This window comes from Salvia splendens, chromosome 16 (genome assembly GCF_004379255.2).
Source record: "Salvia splendens isolate huo1 chromosome 16, SspV2, whole genome shotgun sequence".
NCBI lineage: Eukaryota > Viridiplantae > Streptophyta > Magnoliopsida > Lamiales > Lamiaceae > Salvia > Salvia splendens.
Window position 1 is genome coordinate 8,761,410 of NC_056047.1, and position 22,535 is coordinate 8,783,944.

At 35.0% G+C, this 22,535-nt stretch overlaps 2 protein-coding genes across 4 annotated transcripts; one reads left to right on the forward strand and one right to left on the reverse strand.

The window, feature by feature from the left end:
• Positions 1-9,637: 9,637 nt before the first annotated feature.
• On the forward strand, positions 9,638-11,112 carry LOC121769998 (probable galacturonosyltransferase-like 9). The gene has a single exon (XM_042166791.1). It carries the CDS (start codon positions 9,855-9,857, stop codon positions 10,959-10,961), a length of 1,107 nt encoding a protein of 368 aa, XP_042022725.1. The 5' UTR covers positions 9,638-9,854; the 3' UTR covers positions 10,962-11,112.
• A 1,517-nt stretch (positions 11,113-12,629) lies between these two features.
• Positions 12,630-20,386, reverse strand: LOC121769997 (paired amphipathic helix protein Sin3-like 3). 3 transcript variants are annotated; one of them, XM_042166789.1, is made up of 22 exons: positions 20,048-20,386; positions 19,775-19,940; positions 19,081-19,236; positions 18,809-18,995; positions 18,624-18,722; positions 18,366-18,533; positions 18,121-18,277; positions 17,609-17,745; positions 17,178-17,253; positions 16,827-17,083; positions 16,594-16,748; positions 16,348-16,475; positions 16,007-16,261; positions 15,204-15,851; positions 15,045-15,103; positions 14,262-14,867; positions 14,081-14,181; positions 13,850-13,988; positions 13,607-13,759; positions 13,352-13,515; positions 13,157-13,268; positions 12,630-13,076 (listed from the first exon to the last, which is right to left on the reverse strand). In XM_042166789.1, exons 2-22 carry the CDS (start codon positions 19,846-19,848, stop codon positions 12,957-12,959), a joined length of 3,951 nt encoding a protein of 1,316 aa, XP_042022723.1. In that variant the 5' UTR covers positions 19,849-19,940; positions 20,048-20,386; the 3' UTR covers positions 12,630-12,956. The 3 variants fall into 3 exon arrangements, with proteins under 3 accessions (XP_042022723.1, XP_042022724.1, XP_042022722.1); XM_042166790.1 differs by having other exon boundaries at positions 17,609-17,739; positions 18,121-18,280; XM_042166788.1 differs by having other exon boundaries at positions 18,121-18,280; positions 20,048-20,385.
• Between the last annotated feature and the right edge of the window lie 2,149 nt (positions 20,387-22,535).

A 22,535-nucleotide genomic window follows, 5' to 3' on the forward strand; every position in this document is an offset into this window, starting at 1 on the left:
ATGTGGACCTCGTTGAGACCCTGGTTCGCCATGTTATATTGATAGCGTCCCAAGAAATCATGAGGATCCACGAGTCCGTCATAGGTCATCGACGGAGTTCGGTAGTTCTGTGGTAGGGAAGTTCGGGTAATATCGTCCGAGAACGGAGTCCTCAATGCTCCGTACATGGCGAACCCGACATTTCTTCGGTATGGAGGAGATGGAGTTCTCCTGTGATTCCGGTACCGAGGATTCTTTCTTCTGGAAGACATGATACTACTGCGGTAGTGACTGTCTCGTATGGAGGGAGAGAGAGAATCCGTCGTTTTCGCCTCCGGCTGCTTTTGGCTTCTCTGCAGGAAGGTTAAGAATTCCTCCTGCTTTTCAGCCAAAAACAGCTTGACAGCCCCGTTCAAATCGGGCTGCTGGGAAGACTCGGTGTGACGGCTTTTGGAGCGGCTTGTTCCTCCGCCATGAGAACTGGTGGTGGATTTATCCCTAGGCTGTTTTCCAGACCTATGGGATGGATTGGCTTCCTCCTGGTTCTTACGGGCAGGAATACGGGTACTCTGCGATCTGGTATGCATTTTTTGGGTTGAAAAAATGGTCAAAAATTCGCTCTATCACAAATTTGGTTCTCTGTTTCCCACAGACGGCGCCAGTGATGATTCCGCGAATTTTTGATGATGATAAATGCTCGTAAAAATAAATTACGACACAGAGAATTTTACGTGGTTCGATTTACTGAGGTAAATCTACGTCCACGGGGAGAAATGGGGGCAGGTTTGTATTGCTTGATCTGCGAATTACAGCTTACAACACAGACTTGCTATATGATTATTTCTCTAGAGAGATTCTAACCCTTTTCTATCAGATCTAAGTTCTATTTATACATTGAACTAAGATCGTGGCTTACATCATCACTCTAGGTCGTGGAGGTCGTGTAGGTCATGGCCTAAGATCGTGGCCTGAGTTGACGCCACGTGGTAGTGGGTGTGTTGGAAGTTGTGGAAATCCTGCATGGGTCCACTAACTCCTTGTTCGGTCGAATACTGAGACCGAACTGCTTTGGTTGCCGATCTGAGAGTAGAGCTTGATGCCGACCTGAGAGCAGAGCTTGATTGGTTGGCTTTTACCGAGCTGTAGGCTGAGGCCGAACTCTTTGGTAATGCCGAACTCCTCCGAACTCTTTGGTAATGCCGAACTCATACTCTTCCTTGGGCTTTGGGCTGATGGGCCGTCACTGCTGTTGGGCTTGTTTAGTTCGTACCCCATCATGTAGTCTCGCGTTTCCAGTGGAGCACAAAGAAATTTAACCATTTCACGCTTATTTCTTGACTGCTCATAATAGTTTTAACTATTTTTGTGAATTTTTGTTTTTAAAAAGAGAAAAAGACGCAAATTAAACAAAATGGCACATAAGATCGATCAGATGTACAGTTTTCGCTCTCCAAATTTCGAAAAAAAAAAACATTATAGTAGTATCCAAGATTTTTTTTGTACACTCACAAACAAGCCTTTCTAAATTTTTTATTAAGGGGTCTTATTTAATTAGCTAGGTGAAATTAAAATTTTACGTATTGTTTTATTAAGGGGTCTTAATGGGAATAAATATCAATTAAATCTTAAGCGAATACTTAAATTATTCATAATTTTAGAATGCTCAGTTGAAGTAATTAAGGAATAGTATAAGATTTATTTTTAAAATTCGAAAATGGAATTAATCTAATAGGAGGATAAGAAGACCTACACGCGAAAAATCATAAATTTTGAACTGCAAATCAGTACATATATATTATTAAGATAAACTTCCAATCAGTACATAAATTTGTACGATTTCTGAGAAATCCTGTGATTTAAGAAATAATGGGGTACAAATCTATGCACATTGAGATGTTAATTTTTTTTATCACATATATACCTCTTGATATTACATTAGAAAAATTCGGAAGTTTGAGGATCTCGTTGAATAGTTGCATTTGGATTTACGATTTCGCTGTTTGCACGTGATTTTACATTTATTTTATGTCACAATCTGTATTTTAATTATTATTTTTTTTATTGGATGTATATTAAAAGTATTGAAGTAGTACACCATTTCCAATTCTCAAGATCTACTATAATAGGGTTATAAAATTAAAGAATGGGGAATTGGATTGAAGATATTATCAACTTCCTATAACTGAAAATGGCCCAATATTGACTTCATAAATCAGTTAATAATACTTTAGCCTATGGGCCATATCCCAGTCACATTTATTTTACGAATCGCAATAAAATCAAGTTTTTATATCCAAACCACCCAATAAACTTGTTATAAAATGACAATTTTCTTATACAATCATAATCATTTTGCCTTACTTACTCCTCACCCTTTGATGCCCTAAAATTACTTTAAAACACTTTGAATAACACATAGTATTCGACCTACACATAAACTTCCTTTTCGCCACGTCAGCATTGTTTGAAACAAGTGATTTTATCAAATTCAACCTTAATATTTTTTAGAGTAGCTCAACCTTAATATAGCTACCACTAATTTAAATAATATTCATGGGCTCAAAGCTCTTGATCTTGATTGTGAAAGGACACCATCTTTGTTTCATTTATTTTACCTGTATTTAGTTGTTTCTTATAAATAATTCAAGTATGCTTCAAAGCGGTGACTAAGATGACTTGGACAATAAATACGGGCTTATATGTGCGCAACAAATTGACATGCCAACTGCTCGTTTTGTTTTGAATTGCACACGATGTATTTGTTTATAGGGTTGTAAAATATTATTGAAATTTTAATTTTATAACCTCTCAATCATGCGATTGTTATTGACCACCTAAATCACATTGTCATACATTAAGAATTAGTTATAATAGTGCAAGATGTCATTTCTTTACAAGGATACACCGTCAAATAAATCATGAAATTCAGTCAAATTTTGGTTGATTCCATATTTTTTTAAAGAGGGAACATCATTTTTGGTCCACGAACTTTGCCAAAGTATCATTTTAGGTCCGTGAACTTTGAAAATATCATTTTAGGTACTTTTGACAAATTTTCTAAATATAATTTGACTTTCAATATTATCATTTAATTTTGTGACATGCAAGAAAAGATCTTTATTCAATTTTTTATTATTAAAGAAAAGTTCTTTATTCAATTTTATAAAAAAATAATATAAAAAATTGAAGAAGCAATTTTACTTGCATGTCACAAAATTAAGTGATAATATTTAAGGTCAAATTATATTTAGAAAATTTTTCAAAAATATATTGTAAAGATATTTATAAAAAATTATGAGTATATGATAAATTTATTAAAAATATATACACTTTAAGGTATTGATGGTATTTTCGTCCAAAAAAACTTTGAAATAGTAAAAAGTACCTCAAATGATACTAACTCAAAGTTCACGGACCTAAAATGATATTTTCAAAGTTCATGGACCTAAAATGATACTTTGGCAAAGTTCGTGGACCAAAAATGATGTTCCCTCTTTTTTAAAATAGAACTGTAAAAGTTTGGAAAATTTGTAATCATCTCATATATTTTTTGGGCGAAGTTGACGTTGACACATCAACGAGAATATCTATGTGGACGAAACGACAAGAAGACACACAGACGTCGCCTGATGAAGCTTTGTCAAATAAATCACCAAGTTTGATTAAGTTACGTTTGATCCCACATTTTTCGCAAAACGGAAGTGTAAATCACCAAGTTCAAAAATTCACAACCATTAATTTGGGCAAAGTTGAGATCGTTGCTACAATAAAAATATCTATGTGGAAAAACAACGATGTCCGGTAACGCATTAACACTAAAAAACAATGTTGTATTATTACAATAAGTATATTATTATCATTTCCCGTTTCTTTTATCTATTTTAATTCAACTCTCATGTCTCTCTCTCACCTTACTCCATTTTTTTCTTCGTTGATTATGTTGGTTGGTAGAGAGTAGAGTGTTTGAGGTTACGAGATAAAGGAGAGAGAAAATGTATTACCAATTTATTTGAATGGTAATACTACAAATGTAATGAAAAATTACTTATTTTAATGAAACAATGATGTTTTGAGAGTTACTAAAAGAAGTAGTTTTATGTAAAAGAAGTAGTTTTGTGTCGGACGAGACAATTGAGAAAAATTGAAACTTTGCTATTTAATGTATTCTATATTAAAATTCTTACGGGACAGATCTGAATTTGACCATCTTTCATAATTTAAATGACTACTATTAATTGTACACATATACCCGTGTGAGTCATGTATTAAAATATGTACATATTGACCACTAACAAATTTTGAGTGTGATAGTTGCAAATTTTTCAATCTTGCTGATTTATTGTTGTGTTTCGAAAAGTACAAGAGCGATCAGAATTGAGCAAACTTTATGGTAATTTACCTGTAAATTCATAAACTTTCGTCAAATTATGGTGTGCTTGGGATTGAGAGATATGTGAAAAACTTACTCTAATGCCATTTTATACTTGAGCATAAAAAGGATAAAAAGGAAATTTTAGCAACGGATAGGACATGGCCTACTCGACCGAGTAGCTTTTTAGGTTGGCTGTGACTCAACCAAGTAGGGGCTTTTGGATGAGTATGGATTGGCTTGACTTGACCGAGTGCATTTAGACGCCATATGTGACTCGGCCTAGTAGAGACTTTTGGATTGGACACCGAGGTTGTCACTCGGCTGAGTGGCTTTAAGAGCCAAACTCCACTTGGCCGAGTAGAGTTGGTTTACTTTTTTCGCCCGGTGACCGTTTCTTCATTACTTTCGGCTGTTTCCACGTGTCATCTCGCGTATTCTTGAAAATCTCATTTAATTTCCAAGTTGATGTATAATTCATTGCAAACTCATGATTCGAGATATAAAACCGACATTAAGCACATTAAACAACTAGTCAATTAAGCCTCTATAACTATGAATTTATCAATGAAGAACTACAATAAAAAAATATATATCTATTTTTTATGAACAAAAATATTATTATTTAAACTTAAGATTATAAATTTAAACTGCATTACATAAAAAGCATTGGATTTATTAATTAAAACTTCCTAGAGAAGTCGTCTCAAATATCAAGAAAAATGCAAAAATGTCAAGTTGATTAATATTTAATCCAAAGCAGCAAAACCAAAATAATTACTATAAACAAAGTGTAAACCTCTTGACATATAATTCATAGTCCAATAAGAACTTAAAAAGAGAATTTTATAACAAGACAAACGACACCGTCTGACATGTTTCCTAAATTATTTCAAAAAGAGCACTGGTCTGAGTAAATTAGGGCCAATTGCATTTTATCAGCATCCATGGGGGCACATTATTAATTAAAAAGGGAATTATTTAGAGAATCCTATGCAACTTACAAATATGCTGCTGCTCTGATTCTTATTCATTAATTTATCATTTTGCAGTTACCTACTTTGGATTAATATAAATGGTGTTAAATACTCGCGAGTCTGAAATATTTTCAATAAGGAGTATTAAAATTCGTATTAGTAATTTGTTTAATATTTTGATTTGGTTCTTTTTTGTTATAAGAAAGTGAAGAGAATCGTGAGATCCTTAAATTTGGGAGCATGTAGTGGTAATGAAAAAAAATGAATTGCACAATTTGTGTTTCGTAGAATTGAGTTTGCGTGTTTATAGGACTTATAATTATAATTAGAATTGTCAAAGATCTATGTACAAAATAATGATCATTTACTTGGTCCTAATATTGCCTCACCAATCAAATAAAGCCGATTTGAAACTACCAACATAAGGTTTCACCTAAATTTACGCAATGCAACTAGATTTCTTACCATTGTGGAGTAATTTATGTAGTAGTTAGTAGTAGTAGTACAAGATTTAGTTTGATTTTAGTAGGGAGTACATGATATCACACCTCAAAAGCCCTGGTGAAGTGATGTAAGGTTTTGTAATAGATTGACGGATTCTTTTCCCTTAACACAATCAATCTTATTTTCTACTCCTATATTTCGTTCCATTTTGTACTAATTAGTCAAAAAATTTACCGTTGTCTCCAAATTAGTATTTTTAATTTTATAATAGCTCGTTTTATAAACAATAGTATTTTTCCTTTTTAGTTATGGTAATTTGGGTTATATTCTTCCATCTTCACTAATATTATTAGAACTATTCTTCCTTTATTTCTCGTTTCTACCTTTTTAATTTTACGCTAAAATTTGTGGATGTAATAATAATTTTAGAATTATTTGTTGGGTTACAAACGCATCCCACATCAGATGAGTGAGGGAAGATGGAAGTTGTATATAATTCCTGTCCAACCCCAATTAGTTTGAGACATTTTGGGAATGACCAAAAATGAATCTATGCGGGTTTGACCCAAAGCGGATAATATCAAACTAGCTCCCAAAAATGAATCTATGCGGGCTTGACCCAAAGCGGACAATATCAAATTAATGTTGCAGTCGACGATCCTAACAAGCGGTATCAGCGCCCGGGTGGCTATGGGTCGGACCCTGAAGGACTCGGGTTAGAGTCGTGTCCAGAATGATCACGGGACTAACGCTGAAATTTAAGCTTTCACAATAAAGATGATTGTGAATAACAACAAAATACGGAGTATATACGAACGAAATTATTAATCATCCCTCTTGAAGATTAAAAGAATCGCGATTAATATATTTAAATTCTCAAAATAATCATGGCAAAAAAGACGAAACAGAATAAACTAGGCGAATGAGAAAAATGGTGTTTGAGCAAAGAAAAGATATAATTTCGTTAAATAAAAATTCGGACAATAAAATGTTGGGCGGAAAGGGCACGTGATCACGTGGCGGCGGTGCATTGATCCAGACAGACTTTATAGCAGCCGTCACCGTCACTCTGCTGGCGCAGACCTCAATACCCAGCTGGTTCCAATCAATAAATATTCCCTTTTTCTTTATATATTTGACCCTATTTATTTCATATCTGCTCTTTTGCAATAACTTCTGAGTTCTGATTGCCAGTTTTTATTTTTTTTTCAGTGTTTATGTACATTTGAATGGTCAATTGAAATAAATTTTGTTGGGAAGATTTAAGTTTAACACACTAGGAAATGATTTATACTTGTGATTTTTATTTATAAAAACAGACATTAAATTATACTTGTGATTTTATTTATAAAAACAGGCATTAAATTATAGTACTACCTCCATTCACAATTATTGGATAAAATTATAAATTGTGGAAACAATGTTCCTGAATTGTGTGGTCCATATTCATAACGAGGTGTAGAGTTGATATTTTTTTAAAACTTTCCATATCTAATATTAGTCTAATTTTGTTGAAAGATCTAAAATAATAAACTTAGTCTACTTTTTATGGACATACACTCACTTCGTCCCACGTTACTCGCATTTTTCATTTTATACCGTAAATTTTGGATTGATTTTTTAGTGTAATTAAATTAGAATTTTAAGGGTAATGAGACATCACTTAATAAATGAGTTCTTAACTTAATCTAACATATTAATTAAATGCATTAATTCTAACTTAAATTATAAATAGTGTAAGGAGTTTGTGACGAGCCGAAAAGCAACAATGCAAGTAACATGAGATGGAGGGAGTATAATAAATCTTATTCAAGAATTATAAACCATCCTAAACCATTACTCGTTTTCTTCATCACATAATTATGAAGGTACAATATTGCCACTTTTGCAAGTAATCTATAACTTTTATAAATGTATACATACATAATCGATTTTTTTACATTCTACCCTGAAAATCAATTTATAAATATCAATTGATTTAAAATAAACGATACTAAACATGTTGTAATAGTTTTAAAAATTTTGAAATTTGAACTTAAATATTTGCACATTTTTAAAAAAATATTATTTTTACTAATTTGTACTACTATAATTAGTTTAAATCAAGCTCGAAATCATGTTATAATTTAGAATAAAGTTTCTATATTAGTTCTTTCTTATTGATATATAATAATAGTAACAAATAACAAAATTAATTTTAATTGAATTAAGTTAAATTTAAAAATTAAGGGTATATGAATGTGTATAATTTATGTACATTTATCTTTATTCTATTACAAAAGATTCAAATTTGATACCGAATGCCAAATTACAAATAATTTTATAATTTCACTTAAATATTAGTAATACAAAAATAGTAGTAATATATGTAAATGTACATAATCAGACTTATTAGGTATTTTATGCAATACGGAGGTGTTTGGTTGCAAGAGTATAACCCATGATTAAATTTATATTATATTTGGTTCATGAGATTATGGATAGTCAAGTGATAATTGTCATAGTCAACCTTCTCCTATTAAATAATCTCACAACTTTATCGTAAATTATATCTTAATACTATTTTATCTATGAAATCGAGCACCACCTATATAGATTGTATAAACATTATTGTATACATTATGTACCCTTGTGCATCAATTTAGGAAAAAGATTAAATTTATCAAATTATAGTTCTGCAGATTTAGAAAAAGAATAACTTTTTTCATTGGATATCTGCATAGTTATCTCAAAATCCAGTTGGAAATCAGAGTCAATATCTTTAAAATATACTGTAAGTGCGTCCACTATGGGTAGGACGAGGCTATAGCTGCGTCTGGGGGCGGTGGGTGGGCGACTATAGTGGGGAAGGTGGGCGGACAACTTTTGGGGGCTATTGGGGCGACGCGGGATAGCAGCGTTCGGGGCGAGGACGCGGCTGTTAAAATGTACTCCCTCCGTCCCGTGCTACTCGCACGTTTGCTTTTCGGCTCGTCACAAAGTCCTTACACTATTTATAATTTAAGTTAGAATTAATGCATTTAATTAATATGTTAGTTTAAGTTAAGAGCTCTTTTATTAAGTGATGTCTCATTACACCTAAAATTCTTTTTTAATTACACAAAAAAATCAATCCCAAATTTACGGCCTAAAATGAAAAGTGCGAGTAGCATGAGACGGAGGGAGTAGAATTTTGTATTTGGAATTTGGGGGCTATTGGAGGTGTCCACCACAGTGGCGGAAATAGAATTTTAGGGCTGTGGACAACAAAATTGGGGCTATGGACAAAAACTGTGACTGGGCTATTGGGCGTGTCCGCCTTATAGTGGATACCCTAATACGGATAATTTAGCAAGAAATAGTAAACTAAATCAATTTAAATAAAATTGGCTAGGTTCAATTTAAAAGTGTTAATTAGTTAGGAGTATTTTAAACAGAAATCATGATATTAATGGGATTCCACACCCGATGAGGCTTCCACGAAATTAGTCACCGAATATTTTATTTTTTAGTATTTCAAAAATGCAACAACTACCAACCGCCACAATTAAAAAGTACTACTATTGAATAATTTATCGTTCTACACCGCGTGAGTCCACGCGCCGCCGTGTGACGTGACAGCGGAACTACTCCCCCCGCACAATATGTTTTATTCCCACCCTTCCTCCATATATCTTTTTCACATTCCATTAAAATAATTGTATGGTAAGTAAAGTATGAAAAAAGTGAAAAAGTTGATAAGGACAAGTAATTATATTATTGAAATTTCAAATTTTAATAATTTCTATAATTAGGGTGTGAATTGAAATCACAATCCGTAATTGGGATTTATTTTGACAGCGTAGAGATGATTTGTTTTCTTGTTTTCTTTCTTATTTAATGCTCTGTCCATCTGTAAAACCGCGTCCCGTTTTAATACACACATACTCTCTCTCTCTCCCTCCCCCTCCATATGTATATATCGCCGTCTACAACTATTTCTCTCTCTTCACTTCATCATCTCCAATATTTGTTTCCATAATTAGCACAAAATTAAACCTCCACATTTATAAAATCAGAGAGAGAGAGAGCTCAAACCCTACACTCTCACAGATTCATACACATATATGATTTTTCCTCCGAGATCCGGCGACGGTTTAATCCCCGCCGCGGGGATTTTTTTAATCCTCCTCCTCCTCGGGCCGTGCGCCGCAATCCGGTCATTCCCCGACGCCGTCCTCGCCGGATTCTCGGAGGCGCCGGAGTACCGCAACGGTGTGGACTGCCCCGCGGCCTCGGCCGATCCCGCCACGTCATGCGACGCCTCATTGGTCCACGTGGCGATGACGCTGGACTCGGAGTACCTCCGAGGCTCAATAGCGGCGGTCCACTCCGTCCTCCGCCACGCCTCCTGCCCGGACCATGTCTTCTTCCACTTCATCGCCGCCGAATTCGACTCCGCCACGCCGCGTGACCTGACGCGCATCGTCCGATGCATATTCCCCTCCCTCAGCTTCAAAGTCTACATCTTCCGCGAAGACACCGTCATTAACTTAATCTCGTCCTCGATTCGGGTCGCATTGGAAAACCCGCTCAATTACGCCCGGAACTACCTTGGCGAATTGCTCGACCCGTGTGTGAAGCGGGTCATCTATCTGGATTCGGATCTGGTCCTAGTCGATGACGTGGCGAAGCTCTGGGAGATCGAATTGACGGAAAACCGGGTCATCGGGGCTCCGGAATACTGCCACGCGAATTTCACGAAATATTTCACTGACGGGTTCTGGGCGGACCCGGTATTGAGCGGGGTATTCGGGTCGAGGAAGCCGTGCTATTTCAACACGGGTGTGATGGTGATGGATTTGGAGAGGTGGAGGGAGGGGCATTATCGGAATAAAATAGAGAATTGGATGGAACTGCAGCGGAGGAAACGGATATACGAGCTGGGGTCGCTGCCCCCTTTTTTGCTGGTGTTTGGTGGTGACGTGGAGCCGATCGATCACCGGTGGAACCAGCACGGTTTAGGGGGTGACAACGTGTCGGGATCGTGTAGGGAGCTGCATCCTGGTCCAGTGAGCCTGCTGCACTGGAGCGGGAAGGGGAAGCCGTGGGTGCGGCTCGATGAGAGGAGGCCGTGCCCGTTGGATCATCTCTGGGAACCCTATGATCTGTACACGTGGCGGGGGAAGAAGCAACGATTAGGCTTTGTGGGATATTCGAGTTTTTTGTTTTGATTGATTTTTTTTTACTATTGGATAGTAGTGATTCTTTGATTATTACTGATTCGAATTAGATCACTTGTTGTACAAACGATGGTGGATTGGGACTTTTTTTAATTGATGATATATTGAGATGGGGTTTCCTTTGAGGAACCAATTTTGGGAATTCGGATTCTTTCATTGTTATTTGACTTTTTTTTGGTTCGTGGTTAATTTTTGTTTGAATTTATCAATTTTACAGTTATACTTTATTGCCATTAATAGGTGAGGTGATTAATTGCATATTTGCATTGAGCAGTGATTAGGTTTTAAGTTGATCTGATTCTGTCCGATAATTAACAATTTGATTGGTAAAAAAAAGAATTAAGGAAATTATTTTTTTTTGTAACGTGGCAAAGTGGGTATGAACCATGAAGGTTATGATTTGCGTTACATTGGGTCATGAATTGGGGCACTATGGAGTTGACAATGACTTCAAATCCAGATAAGAAAAAGGGACATGTATGAGTTGGGAGTCTTAGTTTGATTTATTTATTTATTTATTTTATTTTCCAAAGAAGAATAACAAATGATGAAGTGTTAGGAATAAGCCACAGGCATCTCAATAATTTACACCCAATTTCTTAAGTCAATAATTTAGGATTCACAAGTAGTCTAGATCTAGAATTGAGATTTAATTACTCCTCCGTCTACCGACAAAAGGGTCAATTTTAACTGGACACAAGTTTTAATAAATATAGTAGAAAATGAATGAAAAATTTTAAGTAGAAGGTTGATCCTACATTAGTTTTATACTTATTGAAATGTGAGTGAAATAAAGTTAGTGAAATATGAAGTCTATTACTAAAAATATTAATAAAATAAATAAGACATTTATTAATATACAGATAAAATTAGTAATAAACAGCTGGAATAATAAAAGTGTGGGATTTTTTTTAATCTCTAGAACATCATATCATGTCACGAATCATGCGTATGTAAATCTGTGTAATACAACGTGTTTGGATATTTGAAAATTGACTATTCGTTCAACATTTGGCAATTGGAAAATCAAGTTTGTTATGATAACCTTTTCATCGATTTATGGCAGGTGTCTTTGAACATGATACCGTGTCTGCGTGCATGCCTTAATTCAGGCCATATTTTCTTTGTTTTGATAATTTAATGTTTTCATATTTCTTAGTAGGGAAAGTAGTTCGTATTGAGTTTCATCTACCTTCGGGGAAAAGAAACGAAAAAATAACTAAATTATAACGACGTAACACTTTCGTATAGTCAAAAATTAAATAATGTAATAAAAGATCTATAAAGGTTTATGGTTGTATTATATATAGAATATGTCGTTGGAATACATATCTCATAACAACTCTATTTCTATATTATTACTCCAACCACAAATTTTGTCTCGAACATAATTTTTTGTTTAACATTGAATCCAATAATATAAACATGCTGTAATAAGACATCTAATTAAATGAAGACTAAGATTATCAGAAAGTTTAATTTTCTAATTAGTTGATTAATTAGACATCAAATTAGATCTAGACACAGTACCAATAATTTTCTATACCAAAAATCGTATTTAGCTAAACATAATTTTATGCTTAGCTAAACGAGGTATATAATTCAGATGAAGATACAGTTGAAAGTTGAAACCTTTTAGAGGGAGAGAGACAGACAAAATGGATAAAAAATGCTTATATAAGACCAGTGAATTCAACTTCAACGTAACACATGTAAATATCTACATATACATATTTTCAGATCCTCTCCTTCCATCAACATGGAGCAAAGCGCTCGTCATGTGACCGTTGAAAGGAGATTCAGCCGTTGTCTCAGCTCACTTTCAATCATCAGATCGTGTTTAACTGATATCTGTTAACACAATCTGATTTTGTCGACCTACCAACTCATGGTGCGAGATAGATAACCAGTTAAGGTTTCAAGAAACATAAGTTGGAAAAGAAGAGCCTAACCTTCATCTTTCCGTTGCAGTGAAACTTTTGCTATTCAACTAACCATCAATCTGCAGATTCTTCTCACTCTTTGAGAACAGCCACTGTGAAACAGCGTTTTCCTCCTTTTGCTCAAGCGATATAAGAAGTCTTCTGTGCCTATAACATACGCAGCCTATGGTACAAAGCCAGACAAATTTAGCATGATGTTAAGGGTATTTAGGTCGCACAAACCAGCTTCTCTCATCGACATACCTTTAGTGTATTGCAAGCAACCTTGATTTCAAGACCGTTATAAGTTACAAGTTGTTCCGTGTCTCTGGAGATGTCGGGGACCTTGTCTTGAGTCGAAAATTTTCTTTTGTTTCTGTGGATGCTTTATCAGATTAACATACGCACAGGAAAAACTAAATGTTTGATGGGAATTTTATCTGCACATTTTAATGTTACCTCTTCAAGAATATCTTGTGTTTTCCCTTTCTTTCTGGACCAACTGCTAGGAGTTCATCGTTCAAATAAGCTGCAAACGAGGGGTCCATGTAGATAGCCGTCTCTTCGGGTTTGTCCTGCTCATTTTTCATGAGCTGAACCGTTAAACACGTTGGAGAAGGCACCTGCAGCAGAAGTTCATGCTCAGTATAAGGGTTGTAACCTGAAAGATATACCAATGCTCTGAATAAAACAGGATTAAATCAGTAAACCTACACATTCTATCCGATACAAGTTGTCTTCGGGGAGAAGAAAACGTGCATTCTCGTGATAAATATCATCAGAAAATTTTTTAGGACTTCTAGATCTTTCGTATGAATATAGCTGAATGAGTTTGTTCTCCATCTCCTCGCTTGCAATTGTTTGTAGCTGTAGAATATCAGGGGCAACCATTGAATCACTAACTGCAGAAATGGTGGAAACATGATGTACATAAAAGAGAAGTAAATCCCAAGTCACCTGTTTGACAAGTTTATGTATCAGTTTGTCTAGTGAAAACAGGATGTAGGATTGAGCACCAATGATAGTTCGGCAATCATCTTCGAACTTTGCATTATCGGATGATCCATCCAGCAAACTGTGTAGTGCATCCTTAAATCTGTTACACGTAACAAGTTTGACTTTATTAGTAGACCTTCACAGCTTCACCCTGAGAAAAGGATGCGTTCATTTGTAAGATCAGAATACTACCTAGCATATGAATCCGTTGTATTTGAATAATTCAAGCTCCTCCATTTATTTTCAGGAGACGACGAATGCAGCTTAGCACTATGCATTCTTTCATATAGAATCTGTACAAGCAAGGAAGGAGAGATGATTATGATAGATGTTCAAAACCATAATAAATGTCAATAAATGAGATGAACTTTACCTGATGAAGCCTAAAAAGCAAATAGAAGGAATCATTTCCGTAGAAAATCTCCGTGTTCCTCTCTTTGATAGGTAAGGCAGCAGGCAATTTCGTTGAAAGAGGCTTCACAGTATGTAGAATGTGACCAGAAAATGCAACCATTCCCTCGTTCTCATGGATATCTGCCACGCCTTCAGCCTCTCGTTCACTCTCATCCTTGTTGTCATTCTCATCACGGTCCTCATCTTCGTCATGATCTTCGGGGGAGCGCTCTTCTCTATCGGCTGAATCAGTCGCTGAAACTTCTGCAATTTTATAGCCATTCTCACTGTCTGAGGAGCCCTTGGCACTTTCATCACCTTCATCGCCACCGTTAGCATCATTTTCTCTTCTCGCATCCACAGCACATAGTGCTTCTCCTCCGGTCCTTCTAGTACTCTCAGAACTTTTACATGAACTGTTCGCGACGCCTCCAAATGCTGCCAAAATGTTGTCTTCGTGATTCTTACTAGGAGACAATTCACCTTCTTCTCGTTCACCTTTACCGAAACCTATAATTTCATTGTGGCATTTCTCGGCTTTGATCCCCTCAACCGCAGAGGAAGTAACTTTCCTATAAAGACCACACTGCAAAAACAAACCTATATTAACTCTTTTCTTGGTAACTAGGAGTATATGTTTTAACTAAAATCAAGACCATATCTGAAAGATAAGACATTATTTGACCCATTCTTCCATTGTGTTGCTGACTTGTTTATATACCCTCCTACGAAATTCTCAAAATACACAAAGACTCTAGTATACCTGTGGTTTGTTATTCAGCAGTACCGTAGTCCTGTGATCACCAATAGCACTACTTGATCCTGCAGTGTGGCACAGACAATTTCCTCAAAAGTTAGTCGCAGAAGTAGATATAACTTGTGACAAAAAAGTAGATATTGAAACCATTTTGTAAATCTGCACCATTTTCAACAGTTATGTTCTTTTCTCCTGTAGCATTAGGATTAACTTGCTCGAAGAAACCAGCTTGTTTGCTGGTTCCGGACATAGCAGGTATAATGCTGGCATTAGTGCGCATTAGTCCATTTTGGGTTCCATTGCGCAACATATCAATCTCACAGGCAGTATTATTTGCACTAGGAGAACCACCATTCTTGCCAACGTTATCATCATGTCCCTTTAGTATTTTGCTGCAACAGGATTGTTCAGTTTGAATATTTTCACCACCGGCTTTAGACATATCTGATTGGTTTTCTGAAGCAGCCTCACCAAAAGGGGTGCTGTTCCCTTCACCAAAACTGGCCAATCTTGTAGTTGAATCATTTTTAACAGTTTCTTTGATGTCCCCCGCACTAGGACGGGGAGGAATGCTGAACACCGGTTCAATGAACGTTGTCCAAATCTTCATAACTTTGTCATGCTGCTCAGGTGTACACACTTCTCCACAAGCATATTTCATGAGCTGATATAGATCTTCTTGAATGTCGGGATCGGGATACTCAAACTTCATATGTGGCTTGATGGGTTGTCTGTATCCAGCACTGATGAAGAGAATCTTTTCATCTTCATTCGGATCCTTTTCGCTCATTTCTCTGATTTCAGCTAAAAATGCTGATGGAGAGAAACCATGGACCAAATTATATAGTCAGTGAATATACTTTTCTTTATGAGGATGAAAAGGAAACATAATATCAGGCATTATCATATGAAGTCTGGTAACGCATGTAAATCATAAGAAGACTGAGCACAGTGTAAGTCTAAACTACCTTTAGCACTCAAGTTCTTTGTATCTTGTTGTTTAAAATAGAAGCTCCGGTGATCTAGTGACTTGTGGTAGTTTTTAGCATAAATTTCAGCCCAAATCTTATTAAAATCGGAGCGGCATCTTGCCCATTCTTCCTGTTTCTGCTTCAGCCGTGTCAAAATAACTGGCAGGGCAAGGGGTGCATTCTTCCTCAATACATCCCTCACGTCAAGCCCATGGTCACCATATAAACGCTCAATGCACCGAAGGTTAACAGCTGAACAAAGGATAGAAATGGACTTTCAAGTCAACTGTCGACAACAAAATTTGTTCAGAGAAGCAAGCAGGTTCATTGGTGCATACCTGTCAGGTGATCGTCTATTTGAAATGAACTCTCAGTCTTGTCGGTATGAGAATTCATACTATCTAACAATTCTTCAACACGCTTTGTTGTTGCGTTAACAGATTCCAACAACATGTCAAGTTCAAACCTGGAATCATAATAGAATCAAAGATTCACAACTTTCCATGCTCGTAAAGGATTCTTCAAAAAGTCTAGATGGCAGGTTTACACCCCAAATTCAAGGAATCTCCTGAGAGAACTCTTACCTGTCATCCTCACAACGGAACAGGCTTTCTTCATATTGGTTTTTGCGCATATGTTTGAACGAGTAGTCCTCACTTCCTGAAGTGACGGACACCCAATGGTCATTCAGCAGTTCAGAACCAATCTTTGTTCTACAACTCACAGATGGAATTGGATACTGCATTTGGGAATGCTGAGCGGATGAGCATATAGATCGAATATATTCGGCTATGTAAAACAAAATTACAATACTTACATTGTTAGGAAGAAGTCGGTAGCTTGGTGAGCAGCTTTTGCAATTAGAGAGATCAAGTTCATGAATGGGCTTCGCCATATACTTCTCCTTTGTAATGGAAACCTTCTGTCCCTGGACATCATTGCTGAAAGCAAGAACCTTGTCGGATCTGTCCCTTTCTCTATCGCCGTGATCTTTATTTTTGGTACTGTCTTCCTTAAAGTGTTCATCTGCTTCACGACCGTCTACCTTTAGAGATCTGAAATTCTGTTTGCTGCCTAGAAAATATTTGAAACACCCAGTTCAGAGCAAATTAACAAAGTATATATAGTTTCAATGAACAAACATGAAAAAGCAATGCATGCTTCATACCTGTTTTCTCAACATAAATTATGAAATCATCACACTGTTCCTTGAGGTCTGGATGTGATCCCAGTATACTAGCCACCTGATACAATATAAAGTTTATCCCAATTACCAATCCTACCAAAAATACGAGATAGAAATATATGACATGTTGCAAGCAATTCTCTTTAATAAGTAGTTTATAAAATGTTACATGGTTGATATTATATTTTCAAGCTTTATCATCAGTACAAATACCATGAGATGCATGAGAAGGATCAGAGGATGTAGCTTGATATTTTTGTTACAGAAAAGTGTTATACTAATATGCACAAAACTTTGGGGCAGTATGCAATTTTAACTAAAACTGCTCTTGTCTACGCCATAATACAACAAAACTAGAGGACAGATGTAAACTGGAGTTAACTAAACGGATAAATGTCACGAGAAAAATTTACCAGCTTTTGAAATTGAGGCGACGTAACAAACTTGCTTCTATAGGAGCGAACACAGTCCAAGAACTTCTTGTAGTTTTCGGAATCTTTCAATCTTTCCTTCACTTTTCCGCAGAAAATTGACACTGGGTCCTCTGTTCCTGAGAAAAATGAATTGATTTTACTTGATACATGTGGACACTCCAACTAAATGCAGATAGATACCCAAAACAAATTTATAATAAAATCCCAAATAAAAGTTGCTATACAAAAATCTATTAATATTCTCAATAGTCAAAACCAGAATAACTTACAAAACAAAATGAATTATTTTACTTCATAAATGTGGACACTTCAACTAAATGCAGATAGAGTTCACAGATATAAAAATGCTTACTAAGACTGATATAAGATAAAAAAAATAATAACGCAGCTGCAAGCTCAACCAATTGGATGTAAACTGAGAATCACGAGTGGTTATAACAATTAAATGAGAGCTATATGAGGAAACAAAATCTCACTCTTACTGTACCTACCTTTAGGTAACTGGTCATTCACAGAATCATCTCTGCCTGCAAATTTTCTTGCACTGTCCAAGTTATCATCATAATCACGCTCAGTTTTGTTCTCTTTTGTATTAACTCCCCATTGCTCAGAATCAGGGCAAGCAACAAACTGGTCACCTGCAGCAGGCTTCTGGAACAAATGTGCCAAAAGAGATTTATTTATTTTGCATAACCAAGTCAACCAGAAAGCAGTGATTCACTAAAGTGAAAGTGACCTGCTCAATGGGTTGTGTCATTGTCATGGGAGAGCCTCCACTACTCTGCAGCAAGATATGATTTTTAACGGGTTGGGCATGATGGACGGGGGCGGCAGAAGTAGTATGAGGTAAAAAGTGAGTGAACTCTATGAGTAGGTCAGCATGATCCTGAAAAAGAATTGAAACCTACAAACAAGCATCAAGAAATCACCACTCAAGAACATTATACCTGTTTATAATTATACATAGTATGAATATGAACTCTGAGTAGAGTACCTCCTGATAGACTTCTGTTATTGACATATTATTTTTTCTGTATATATTCAAGATGTCAAGAAACGCATTGTATACATGATGATCACCCTGAAATCTAGTCTGCAATTAGGTTAAAATTTGTTAGACCGCAATTCTGATGGAGAAACAAGAAACAGAGGACTATAGTGGCATGTTCGCAGCTGCACCTTTATTTTGTTTACAAAACCAATTGCTTCTTCAAAATCTACCGGCTTCTTTTTTGGAAGTGGTTCATCCTCCTCTGGGAGGGTAATCTCGTATCCCTTCGGTAAAAAGGCATTGAAACCAAGAATTAGGTCTCGGTCCCCTCTAAATAGTTCCTTCACTTTCACTATAACACCAGATGTATCGATTCTACATCCAGAACAACCAAACATAAATAAACACATTAACATTATGAAATCCAGACTAAGACATAAAAAGAAGAGCACAGTTCTACCTTTGAGCCTTGAACTCTTTCATGACATCGAGAAACTCATTATACATGTCCCCTTTGTCCTGAAACTTTTCCTTCACAACTTTGAGGTACGACAAGGCATCAGTTGTCTGGAGCTTCTGAACACTTCTTGCAGTTGACATCTGGGCTTGCCCGGAACTTTATCGTCCACCGAAATATGCAAATTTCAAATCCTTATCAATGCACAGTGTTCATAATAAAAGAAGGCAACCTTCCTTGCCTCGAATAAGCAAATTTTCATATCCATGACGATGCATAACCATTACATTATCGTCCCAAAAAAAGGAGCAGTATAAAGCCAATCTTCTGAATCATATAGTATATCTTATAAAAATATCACTTTCCAGACAATCAGACTTATGCAATCACTCGAGATTCAATTCGCCTCTCAGTTTCTACGAAAAAACAAGCACAGTCCGTAACAGGAAATACACTGAAAGCTCGAAATATTGGCATAAATTGCAAACACAAAACACCACTTCAATGATAAAAAAAAGTTCACACTAACAGCCAAAAAAACGGAGCACCACTACAGCTAGAGATCAATCTCATTGCTAAAATCCTAACAGCACAAAACTAACCAATCACAAAAACTCAACCAACTAATCATCAAACGGCAAAAAAAAAAATAAACGCATAAAATGAAAAGGAAGAGAGAGAGAAGAAAAAGTCTCACGGTTCAGTTGGAGAAGGAATGGCAGAGCCTTTGGGCAGAGAATTCACAAACACATCATCTCTAGACCTCTTCATCGCTTTGCACCAGAAAAATTATCTCCTAAAACAGATTATAAATTTACCACATTTTATTAACTTGGACTAGAAAAATTCCTGATCCAAGAGGCCTGCGGGAAAGCAATTAATAAACAATTAAGCTAGCAGCAATTTAAACAATGATAATTAGATCTATTAAGCGGAAAATTAGAGAGTAATCGTGAGCCTTAATCCATACCTCGAGGAAGATCGCCTCTAATCGAAGAGGAGAAGAAATCGCGATAGCAATTCAAATTACTTGAATTATACGAAAAGTATAACCCAAAAAAGGCATTAAAAAGCTTGGAGCTTTTTGCAGCAATGGATCTTCGGAGTCTGGCTAATGAGCGAGCACAAAAGAGTTCATTATAGCAGAAATGGTGTGCATATATAGTTTTATAAATTTATGCTCTGCACAAATTATGCAATGCACAGAAGGATTTTGATTTTGGAAGCGGTTTATAATGATAATTGATAGTCGTAATATTTATATTTAGAGAGAGAAAGAGGAGACGAGATTTTACTCTGTTTTCATGCGTCCTTTTTCTATAATTTACTCTACACAAAAAGGGGAGATGAGAACAAGGACAATATAGTCGAAATTTATAAGAGGGTATTTTTTGGAATAAAAAATGTAATTGGGATTAATCCATTTAATTTAGATTGAGGGATTAAGATTTATTATAACATTTCATTTTTTATATTTTTGAGTTAGGCTCGTAAGTTGATTAAAGAAGAAAAAAAGACTAAAATTGGTCATTTACAGATATTTTTTTTAAAAAAAAGCAAAAACTCGTTGGTCCAACGTAATAGTGTATTATTTTCTAGTCTTAAACACGTCTTCTGTCCCACGTTACTTGAATCACTTATTTATTATACTTGTTTTGGAGAAATGATAGTACTACTAGAATATTTAAAGTGGAGTAGATGATAGTAAAGGGAGAGAGAATACTTCGAAGAAGACTATTTTTTATATTATTCTCTCAACTACGTTTTCACCTGATTAATGAGTTAAATATGTCACATGAAACCAAATGCGGAGTAGAATTTTGCAAATGTATGAAACAAATTTTTTACTTTGGTTTAATTAATTAAAATAGTATTTCTACTACATTTTATTTTACTTGTAATACTCTCAATTGGACGTTAATTTTTTAAGTAATGTTAGATATGAATCAAAATATCTGTGTAGAACCTGAAGTTCACTTAATAATGCAGGACTGAAAAATTAGCTAAATATACGAAATTGATTTTGGACCTCTGTCAAAAATTAAATGTACTATAAACCTTATTTTTGTAAAACAAAATATATGTCATGCATTTTTAATAGTACATGTATTTATGAAAGTTATTTCATTCAACATCAACTCAAACACTATAGTAATAATCTCCAATAAACATCGACGTAAAAAGAAGGAATGATGAGCACGATTTTTAGGTGTAAAAAACAAAACATGTTATGAAAGTATTGAATTTAAAATAAAGTATGTACACAGTATTAAATTTTTGGCTGGTCTGTTTTTTTTAAAAAAATTAATAATAGTTCTTTATCTATTCCATGGTGATTCAAACTTCTTACGATCGAGGTATCTTACCAATTAAATTGTAGGAGTATTTTATTATCATAAAATTTTAGCTAGTTCAAACTCGGTTTATTGCACCAATAAAAGTACTACTACCAGTATAGATCTATCCATCATAATTAAGAGTTTAGTTTTTTATTCAATCTAGCTCATATTTTATTAATTTTGTATTAAAAATTTATATCTCGTTATCAAGATTATTAATAGTTGGTGAAGAGAGTATATTTTGAAACATATGATCTTCGTTGGTTGTAGATTATATGATTTGAAATGTCAATTATTAGTAATTTCGTCATGTTTTATCATGTTTAAGATGCCGGAATTTTATAATAAAAACAATTATCCACTCTCACAACATAGGAACTATCATGTGAACCATGTATACAAAATTCTAGTACTATTAAGTTAATAGCAAAACATGATAATAGTATATTAGTTTTCAGGGGAATAATGTATTATCTCCGAGCACAAAATTATGAATCGTATTTGTCAGTTGTTGTCTTTAATTTATTTTTAATAATTACATATCATAATCCATAATTTAGTGTTCAATTTTATTTTTATTAATTATACCTTATTCAACACCGAAGAAGAAGACAATAACAAACGTTCTCGGTCGGTGATTTGATTTGTGTCTTTGAAAATTAAAATGGAGCGTTTGGTAATAGAAAATTGTTATTTGAACTGCTGAAGAGGTCTATATTTTCCAATGGTGGAGTTGGGTTAGTTAAGCTGAAGAAGGTGAGGTTTATATTATTTAGTCTTCATTCTTCAACATTACTAATCTTGTCTACCAAACAATTACTTTAATTAAGTCTGGATTAGCATCATATCTAGGGCTAAACTAGTTTATGTGCCTAACGATTAACATTACTTTAAAGTTTAAACTCCAAATTATATATGCTTTGTCAAAATTGTTATGAATTATAAGAAATATTTATCTAAATCTCAAATTATTGACGTTGTAATATAAATATCATGCTCCTAATTTTTGGATTATATTTTTGATACATCGGGAGTATTTTCTATTAGTTCGAGATATTTTTGATAAAAATGGATATAATTTGGAGATTAGTAATATTTATCAATATAATAATTATATTT